The sequence below is a fragment of the Dreissena polymorpha genome, chromosome 1 (genome assembly GCF_020536995.1).
Source record: "Dreissena polymorpha isolate Duluth1 chromosome 1, UMN_Dpol_1.0, whole genome shotgun sequence".
Lineage (NCBI taxonomy): Eukaryota > Metazoa > Mollusca > Bivalvia > Myida > Dreissenidae > Dreissena > Dreissena polymorpha.
In genome coordinates, this window is record NC_068355.1 from 112,423,685 (window position 1) to 112,434,474 (window position 10,790).

The 10,790-nt window shown below is 36.1% G+C and overlaps 1 protein-coding gene across 1 annotated transcript; it reads right to left on the reverse strand.

Moving 5' to 3' along the window:
* Positions 1–1,250: 1,250 nt before the first annotated feature.
* On the reverse strand, positions 1,251–10,384 carry LOC127866798 (PR domain zinc finger protein 14-like). The gene is made up of 9 exons (XM_052407621.1): positions 10,150–10,384; positions 9,254–9,358; positions 8,322–8,482; positions 6,042–6,182; positions 5,100–5,235; positions 3,359–3,494; positions 2,232–2,358; positions 1,814–1,924; positions 1,251–1,428 (listed from the first exon to the last, which is right to left on the reverse strand). Exons 1-9 carry the CDS (start codon positions 10,364–10,366, stop codon positions 1,267–1,269), a joined length of 1,296 nt encoding a protein of 431 aa, XP_052263581.1. The 5' UTR covers positions 10,367–10,384; the 3' UTR covers positions 1,251–1,266.
* Between the last annotated feature and the right edge of the window lie 406 nt (positions 10,385–10,790).

The window sequence follows — 10,790 nt, forward strand, 5'->3', positions numbered from 1 at the left end:
ATTTTTTTATTGTAATGTCCGATAGCATATATATATTGTTTGTTGATAAACTTTATAAATAAAATATGAAAATAATATTTAAAAATCGGTAAATAATTACGGATCTTCACCTTTATAGAGCCCTAAAGTTGCGGAAATGGCTCACAAGTAATATGTGTGTGGTCGAAAAGTTGGGAAATGGTAGCCTACAAAAAAGAGAAAAAATGCAGTATGATTAGATACAAGTGATGGCAGTTAGCAGTCAAACTTTAAATCCCCGATGCTGCTCATACATCGTTGCCATGGCTTAAATCATTTTTACCACCAACTTTGTGTTGTATAACTCGTCTTGTATTGTATATGCACATGGTAAATATAAACATAACATAAGTTTAACAAGAATTTCTGGAGGATAATAGCAATTTTAAAAGTATATATTTTTCCCAAATGGGACCTAAAAATTCCCAATTGAAGATTTCAAACGATTTTTTTATTATTTATTTTTGTAGATCGACATTTAGTTAATTTCCCATTCAGCTCTACAATTTACACTTTATTAAATGTAATATTTAAAACACTTTAATTCTCATTGTTGAGGCATTTGTTAACAAAAAACAACACTAATTAGCCAATTTAGGTCAACACGCCGCGATTTTCCCAATCTAAAGGGAGCCGGTCCCATTCCCAACATGGTGAAAAAACACTGATAATAGCAATGGATGCATATTTTTCTGTTATTTATATTCGAGATAATATCCCCCCCCCCCCCCAGTGGTTCAAATACAGTTATGCATATTTAAGATGTGACACGAGTTGTTCTTCTCATACCATTATTTTATAAAACGAGTTCACGAATATGTAGTGTAATCGAGCCTAGCTTACTATCTAATTTCCTAAATAAACAATTATGAAATGACAACGAGTGTCAGATATATTTTTATCTCAGGCTGTATAATAAGAATTAACATTTATATTTTCGTAAAGGTCATGATAAAACCGTTAAATTACGTGAATTTAATTGACGTTGCACCTCCTTTAAGCAAACTAACGTCACGCGATTTGTATGTCAAAAATAAAGCGGTTCATGAAAACACTGTATTACACATGTTTCAGAAAACATATACGTAATTGTAATATAGGATAGAAATGAAAGTATACAAACAACGCAATACTCTAGAAGCTTATCTTAATTGTTTAATACTGAAGGCGATATTAAACACTTATTTAAACACGCATTAATAAATAAACACCGATCATATAACTGCATTTAACAAACGCGCCAACGATTCAGGATCTCACATGGACATGCATGTGCATTTGCAGTTCAATGGCGTGCGTGAACTGTTGGTGGCATTCTTTGCAAGTGTTGATCTTCTCTTGCGCATGCGTCCGTCTCACGTGACTATCGTGGGCAGCGTGCGACGCGAAAGCCTTCCCGCAAAATTTGCACTGAAAAGGAAAGAAAGTTTTTGATCGCAAGTTAAACAAGCACACATAATAGATGTAGTTTGAACCGATAAGCACTATGGTGTTATTCATTTAAAATAATGACAATCATAATCAAATTGATAACAAAAGACTGATTGAATAATGATACTCGTTTATTTAAATCTATAAATGATATGGATGATATTTGCATAAACATGGTATACATTTTTTCTTGAAAAGCTTTGAAGAAATAACCAATATCTTCAGGATTGTTGCATACACGGATTTGAATAAACTAATCTGTACAAAATAGTTTTTAAACGCAATTTGTTCTTGTTTACGTTAAAAAAACAAGATCAAGATCAAGATTATCGTTAATTTGTGTTACACGATAAATATGTATTACCTTAAAGGGTCGCTCGCCGGAATGTTGCCTGATGTGAGTCCTCAGAATACTTGATGCCGTAAACGCCTTGTTACAGTAGACGCATTTGTAGGGTCTTTCTCCACTGTGAACCTGTTTAATATATATAGAGAAAGTTTCGTCCCTGATTTGCCTGTGCGGACTGTACAGCCTAATCTGGTACGACACTTAATTAACGCACCTGCATACAAACCGCTATTCACAGAGCGAGGATCATAGGAGTAAAGAAACTCCAGACACATTGACCGGAGAGAAAATTTGGTTAACTTCCGCTACTGTGTTATCTTGGGCATATAACACAAGCCTTTACCAATATTACGTTCAATACATACAAATATCAATTAAATAACAGTATCAAGGTATGGTTTATTACGAAAGAGAGGACTTGTGTACGACATACCCTCATGTGTTTGTTCAGACTCGAAGACTGACTGAAACTCTTGGCGCATACCCCGCATGTGTGGGGACGATGCTTCTCGTGAACGTGCAAAATATGAATTCGCAAGCGATCTCGCTTCTCAAATGATCTGAAATTAAAACTGGAAAGGTTGTTCGAAATCATGTAGCGACAGCTGTTCCAGAGATGTTACCTTTTTGGTGCTTAAACTATGATCGGCGCTGTTGATAAATTCAACAATGGCAATATATCTCGGTGTGTTTACAGTTAATCCATCATAATTAATATTAGCTGTTTTTCTTCTCGCATGAACATAACAATGTTATACTGATTAGCCTTGCATTCAAAAATACGTAGATCGTAAATTTTGTTAAGGAAATTAACTCATATGTTGTGTTGTCTTAAGTTTGTCATTTATCGTTTTATCCTGATGAGGAGTTAAGCATTGTAACTACACGATGTACAAAAACATAAAAAATATTAAACAGAAGACAAAATAAGCTTTACTTCCAAAGGTCATCGGATTAAAGGCCATACGGTCATTTTTATTTTTTTGCAGTTCTAACTTGTTTATATATATAATCAGGAACGACACTTTCCGCCTAAACTGGATATTTGCTAAGAGGAGACTTTCTTTAAAAGGAAGATATCATAAAAGTGGAAAGTGTCGTCCCTGATTAGCTTGTGCGGACTGCACAGACTAATCACGGTCGACACTTCACGTTATGCATTTAACCCCCTTTTTCACAGAGTATGGTCCATATATTTTAATGTATTCATGGTCAGTGTTAATATAATGTGTGAATTTGTTTTTATTCTATTACATCTAAAATTGTCACTTTGACTCTCTATGTACAACTCACTTTAATATTATTCTATATTCTCAATAACAGCACTACATCTAACAATCTTAAACTGTTGTTCTCAACCATGATATTTCATCAACATCAAGCTACATAAAATTTTAACAAAATGAATCGTATTCATTCCATATTGCTTTGTACTTGACAATTGTGAAAATGCGACACAAATTAACAACTAAATCAACATGCCCAATTTAGTTTCAGGCCTTTGTCCACATAAAAACAGTATTTTACAACAAACATCTAACAACAATAAGGCCATCAGACCTAGAACAAAGATGACATGGGAACTTCCGGTCGCCCTGGTCGACACAGCGTGTATACTTCAGATGCTTGTCCCTATAGTAACGGTAGGCGAATACCTTGCCGCACCTTTCGCACTGAAATCCCTCGCCGCTGGATACTACAAACAGAAAAACATAATTGAGTCTTGTTATGGGAAAATGGGGCTTAATACATATGCACAAAGATGTTATGGCATTTTTGTCCATTGGTTTGCCAATGAACTTTATAAACACAAATCGAAAATACGGTCCGGTCGGTGAAGTGCAAAAATGACTGGAAATCTTCACATGCAAGTTTGCGCTCCTTTCATCTAATATTTTGACAATTTATTCTCATTAAACATTATATAAAAAATGTATTTCGCTTGCAGTCATTGTTTTCATACAGAATCAGATATAAAACAATAACTTCGTCTAATGTGTGTAATTTGTGCATCAAAACAAGTTAAGCAGCATGACACTTCGATTAAGACGTTGCTTGCATTTATGCTTCCCTTTGAAATATTAGAATCTATTTTATTCACATCGTGAAGGCACCACTAGACGCTGTTTGAAGAATAAATAAAATATATTTCTAGTTGGTATGATTGCGAGAAATCCACTACGACTTAAAGGTGCAAACGTCTTCAGCATATGGTAGATTATCACCAATCACACGGGCCATGATGTTTTAACACTCATTTCTTAGTGTGCCTTTGTGACAGATTCAGACGATATCTTTTTTATGACCATGCGAGAAGATCGTCTTTCCGATAAGTCAATTTCATGAGCTTCACATTCGGCTTTAAATGGTAAAAGAAGTCATTATTTCCGTATGCCGAAGACATTAATTTTGGCAAAGAAAATGACAACATTTCGCGAGACGAAAGTAAAAGCCTCGTGTGCATATAAAACGCTATAACCCATTTATAGTGGACTCTCCCATCATTCTAAATTGGATCAATTTATTTCCAAAATTAGGGATGTCTAGTATATTTATTTAGAATATTTCTTAGAGAGATTCCTTTAAGCAAACAGCGCAGACCCTGATGAGACGCCGCATTATGCGGCGTCTCATCTGGGTCTACGCTGTTTGCCAAGGCCTTATTTCTAGACGCTAGGCATGAATGGGTTAATTGCAGAAAATACCATTCAGAGTTGTGCAGATTGCCGCTATTGCATATGTTTGACCAAACGCATACTTATTTGACAAACGGGGTTTTGTACTTTATCACAACTAGCGCATGTCAAAAACTTTCTATTTGCTTCAAAAAGGATTTAATATTTTAATTAATAATAGGTTTGAAGGATTTTTATAATATTACAGTTATAAAAAATGAATGATTACTTTTGTAAGTTGTACGATAATGTGTAATTCGTAAAGCACTAGAATTAATGAAATTGGCTTGCTCTTTGTTTTTTGGTGAGATTTTATAACCAGTTAGAATTTCGTTTTTGTGTGTGTGTTACTAAAGCAAAGATAACAAATCATAAACACGTTCTTTGTCAGAAACATGCATGAGCAATTGTGTTTAATAATTACATGTTGATAATATTAAAATAAACTTTAAACGTAAAACTTTAAATGTATTTATTATTATTATTATTATTATTATTATTATTATTATTATTATTATTATTATTATTATTATTATTATTATTATTACTTTATTATTTATTGAAATAATACATAAAACAACTTTAAATGTACATACACAAATATAAGTATATCCCACCGGTTTTACCGTTATTGATGTCTGCGTCTTTGTCCTTTACCTCATCCTCAGTCGACGTCATGGTGACGGGTATGCCCATGAACTGCAGGTAACTGTCCCCGTACCACACCAGCACTTCCGTTCCCGGAGGAACGTCTCGGCACACCTTCAACATACATGTAGCAGCCGTGCATGTGCGTTAAGTGTTGTCCCAGATAAGGCTCTGCAGTCCGCACTGGCTAATCTGAGACAACGCTTTACGCACATGCGTAAAGCCAAGTTGTTTTCAGAGCGAGACTTATTATTTCAGCTTCGTCATCATAAAAACGAAGTGTTTTCATTCTGATGCTTTCGGAACGAATATGGCGTGAGCATTTGGTATGGTGGTGCGTTGAAAAATTGTGTAATAGGTAAGTGAATAATTGCAAGTTACGGAAATAAACAATTATAAATGCAAAATGCCAAATCGCAGTTTGTAGATATTGTGTTTTCTTTTGTATTTATTAATGTTCGAAGATCGCACCATCGCATTATATTATTATAAATTATCTTAACCCATTTATGCCTAGCGTCTAGAAAAAAGGCCTTGGCAAACAGCGAAGACCCAGATGAGACGCCGCATGATGCGGCGTCTCATCAGGGTCTACGCTGTTTGCTTAAAGGAATTTCTGTACGAAATATTCTAAATATAGAAATAAATATACTAGACATCCCTAATTTTTGAAATAAATTGATCCAAATTAAAAGTATGGGAGAGTCCAAAAGGCATAAATGGGTTAATAATATGCTTACACGATCCATCATAACTTCGGTACATGTATTGTTAAGGATTTGTAAAGCATAACTCATTTCATAACACAACCACAAGGAGGAAAACGTCGAATGAGAGCATTGATTTATACATCCCATAAGTTTAATGCTGAATGTGCCTGCTGTGATAAACATAATGGCGATCGGAGAAAAGTGGCAAACCTCGTAAAATATTTGATTTCCCTCCTGCACAACCACCAAGTTTTGTTCGCCGACGTGCCGCGCACAGTTCACGTAGGACATCCAGTTGCCAGTTGATCCCCGACCGTCTACGAAATGGCTCAGCTTGCCGTCTTTAAATATCTTTAAATGTAGCACCAAACAGTTACTTGTTTTATCATTCAATCGTAACCGATTGTACAAAGTATCCCTTATTTATTGTTCATATAATCAATAGAATGTAGGTTTATGTTTTACATCCCATTTTTTGCAGTCAAAGTTTTTACAATAAAACACACGTTATGAGACTGTTTTATACATAAAATGCACATTATAATTTAATTTGCATTCCGGTGTTTAATTGCCCCTTTGTTCAGCACAAAGCGATTATCTGGTTTTGATATTGTCCAGATATTGTCCAACATGGTATCATAAACCACACTGGGTGGCAGATGACAGTCTGGTAATTAAACACGATTGATGATTCCACCATGTCTTCTCGTTCTGGTAGTATTAAGCAGTCATTCGGTTGAATAATTTACCATCAAAGTACTAAACTGTTGCTTAAATAAGATATGTTAGCAATAAAAATAAAAAGTCATATGTCTCATAGAGATTATCAGAAACTGTACACCGTTTAGATACTAGTCCATTTGATTTATAAAAAATAAATTATTTCACCCATTTATGCCTAGCGTCTAGAAAAAAGGCCTTGGCAAACAGCGTAGACCCTGATGAGACGCCGATGCGGCGTCTTATCAGGGTCTGCGCTGTTTGCTTAAAGGAATTTCTGTAAGAAATATTATAAATATAGAAATAAATATACTAGACATCCCTAATTTTGGAAATAAATTGATCAAATTTAGAAGGATGGAAGAGTCCACTAGGCATAAATGGGTTAATAATGATAAAATTTACGTAAAAACATTTTACGTATTTAGCAGATATTGGTTATTTAAAACCACCTCATTCCGTACATGTGAAGATTTAATGTAACGGCAATGCACGAACGATATTCCTAAAAACAAGAAATTACGTTTGACACCAACGAGATTAATACTATTTTAGAATCAAAGCGATGAATGCACTGTAGGTGTTCGCTGTTGTAAAATGTCGTCCTTGATTAGCTTGTGCGCATTGCACAGGCTAATCAGTATGCACAGGCTAATCTTATTTGACATGCATTAAGCCCCATTTTCCCTGAAAGCAGCAAATATGAACAGATTTCAATGATAAACACTAGACTGGCCAATCTCGTCTTACAAGCTGTTAAACAATATTAGTCATATAAACCCTCTGCAGTGTACCAGTGGTGAACTATAAACAGGCAAATGTGGTGGTTATCTTTCCTAGCAGACGCTCTATATAGCATTTGTCGTCTGCAGCAACAGGCAGTGGTTTTCTTTCCATACCGTACCTTTACCGTACCTAAGGCTTCTAAGCACATACTGATTTGCAAAATATGGTCTGTAACAATAAAAATGAAAACAATACATATATAGAGATATGTACGTCTAAGTGTGTGTTAAAATGTTAAATATGTGTCATTTACATTTAGCAACGAGTTTTCAATATACATGAATAACAGTACAATTTGCATTATGTGAAGTTGTGGTTTTCAGTTGTATGTTAATATTCCTCAATAGTGTCATTCACTGTACAAAACCCATTTAATTTAAAATTACATGTACATACCGTCATTCACTTCGCTTTTAATAGTGCTCTGTAGAACGTTTATTTTCAATGCACCCCTCACACTTTCTATCACTCATATTTTTTTATCACATTAGCATACTAATTCCATTGATAATTATAATTTGTAATTGTAATTTTATAAATAGTCGTATTATTATTTTTGTAATTAATTGAAGCTCTTCTGCAAAATAAATAATACGGCTAATGCATATAGCTTTTTGTTGTGTTAAAATGCTGATGTTTCATTCTTCAGACCCTCTTTACTTTGATGGATAATGACGCGTATTTTTTTTAAGAAACAAATGCATGTATTAATAAAGTTATATTGGCACTACTTTTTTCGGAGTTTCTGTTCGATTTATTGATTAAACACGTGTCGTTATCCATTTGTTGTACGTTACTGTATGCAGTGATTTTGCCTACCAGTGCATTGAGCATGCGCGAAAATCCGGGACCAAAACAATAACAATGAACTGGTCTATTTGTCCAAGGACCTATGTTTGTATAGGTCCCTGATTTGTCAAATCAAGACCAGCATGATGACGTAACTTTTAACGTGCGTTTCATCTGCCTCTAATCAAACCCTACCTCCCACATGAAGCTATTGTCGTCGAAGGACTTAATCTCGCTTGTGTTCACCACTTTGCCTTTGAAAGGACCATAGCGTGTGCCTTTGGTGATGGTCTGCTTGCGACAGAAAACGCCGTAATGCACCATGCCAGCGAATGTCGTCGGACACACACAGAATTCTGGCGTGGAGAACATATAATAATATCGTGCTTATTTAAGTAGTTAGGTACGGTACAAATAAGAATTCAAAACGACAATACATGCATTAATATACATCTACCTAGATGGTGACACGCGATTTCAACACGGATGAAGGATTTATGTTATATACTTTAAAGTTGACTGAACCAGCGGTTTTGGATCAAAACAAAGCCTCGTGCGCTTTTTAGAAATAAATCGTATGATATTAATGAGCCTTGTTATAAGAAAACTGGGCTTAATACATGTGCGTAAAGTGTCAACCCAGATTAGCCTTTGCAGTTCGCACAAGCTATTCAGGGATGACATATTCCGCTTTTATGACATTTTTCGTTTAAATGAGGTCTCTTCTCAGCAAAAATCCAATTTAGGCGGAAAGTGTCGTCCCTGATTAGCCTGTGCGGACTGCACGGGCTAATCTGGGACGACAATTTCCGCACATGCATTAAGCCCAGTTTTCTCAGAACGCGGATCAAATGATATAAGCTGCGCTCTAGGAAAACGGAGCTTAATGCATGTGCGTAAAGTATCGTCCCAGATAAGTCGGTGCAGTCTGCCTTTAAAAACTAGATTTACAGGGAACAGATACTTAATTAAAACGAAAACTTATTTTAAAAAAACGAAAGTGTCGTCACTGATTTGCCTACGCGGACCGCGCTGGCTAATCGAGGACGACACTTTTCGCACATGCATTAAGCCCCTATTTCCCAGAGCGAGGCTCATGTCAAATAATGGCGGTCAATAAGTCGTACCTTGCGGAAGACCGCTCGGCGCTGGGTCGGAGCGGGAGTATTTCATTTGGGAAAGAATGAACGGAGAATGGTCGGGCTCGTTCTGAGACAGGATCCGGTCTATTCCTAAAAAGTTTAGTTTTTGGTATGAACAATATCATCATATACAGTTACGTAAACTAATATTGTTCTCTTTATATTCACTACAAGGAAAAAATACCACAGGATGCTTTTTTTAAAACGTTTTGTAGGTGTTTGATTTGTTAGCTAACATTGATTTTATAATCGCAGTATAGTGCAACAGTTCTTCATCCCCGCCGTCCATTAGATTTCATAACATAGTGTGTTAAAATGATTTGAATGATGTGTTTTCGTACGTGAAATACTTTCCCGATAAATATAGTTCAATAGATTATGCTAATCACTGTCTAAAGTGATATTATGGGCATTTTTCACTGTTGAATTGAGCTGAAAAGAATTAACAGGTCAAACGAGTTAGTAAAAATGTGGTTACTGACCAATTATCTGCAACTCATCTTGCTACCAGTTGTTTATAAAAAATATATTTTATAGTCGATATTCTTACGTGACCCACCCAGTCCTGTAAGCCGAAATGATCCGTAAAACAAAATTGTGTCTTTGTGTCGTATGAACGAATCTGCACTAAAACTTAATTTAGTATCACATCGTACATGCATGATTAGTTGTCAAACGAAAGTACGGTTGATATTCAAATCATTTTTCTCTTTCCGGGATACTGTTTTAGTATGTTGATGCTGCATTGACAAATACAAGTGTATATGAAGTGAAAACACCAAAACTAAACAACGGTTGCGATAGACACATATAAACTGTTAGATGCCCGTATATAAATATCACTTTAAGTTTTCAGTTATGTACAAAGTAAACGGTGTTACCGTGCGTTATTTCACCGACGTTGAGTCCGCTGATGGCGTGCGTACACACGCGTACATTCCCCGGCTGCTTGGCGTAGCCATATAAAACGTTGTCCAGGTCGCATTGTCGGAAGTAAAAAAGTTTGGGCATCAATGTCTCCCGCCGGGTACTTTGTATGATGCGATTCGAGAGTTCCGAGAGCGCTTTGAACGGTACCATGTCCATCGGTCGTTGCATGGTCTGGGTAAGGGCTGTTGTTGGGAACATCATTGGATTGCCAGGAATCATGCTGCCAAAACCAAAGATAAATTGAGTCTCGTTCTAAGGAAACTGGGCTCAATTAATTAACGTAAAGTTTCGTCCTAGATAAGCCTCTTCAGTCCGCACAGGCTTATCGGGGGCGACACTTTCCGTCTAAACTGGAATTTTGCTAAGAAGAGACCTCCGTACAACGAAAAATACCCTACAACCGGAAAGTGTCGTCCCTAAATAGCCTTTGCGAACTCCAAAGTCTACGATCTACGATCATGCATTGAGTCCATATTTCCCGCTACGAGGCTCCATTTTACTTCTCGTTGCAATCTCGTAACATGAGCCGTGCTCTGTGAAAATGGGGTTTAATGCATGTGCGTAAAGTGTAGTCCCAGATACGCATGTGCGG

What these genes read in the sequence shown, in the direction of transcription:
- LOC127866798 (XM_052407621.1), bottom strand. Translation starts at nt 10,366, where the DNA reads ATGCAACGACCGATGGACATGGTACCGTTCAAAGCGCTCTCGGAACTC. An exon ending in CCATGTCATCTTTGTTCTAG is followed by an intron (nt 2,359 to 3,358) that starts GTCTGATGGCCT and finishes TTTTAATTTCAG; the next exon opens with ATCATTTGAGAAGCGAGATC. An exon ending in CCGGCGAGCGACCCTTTAAG is followed by an intron (nt 1,429 to 1,813) that starts GTAATACATATT and finishes TTTCCTTTTCAG; the next exon opens with TGCAAATTTTGCGGGAAGGC.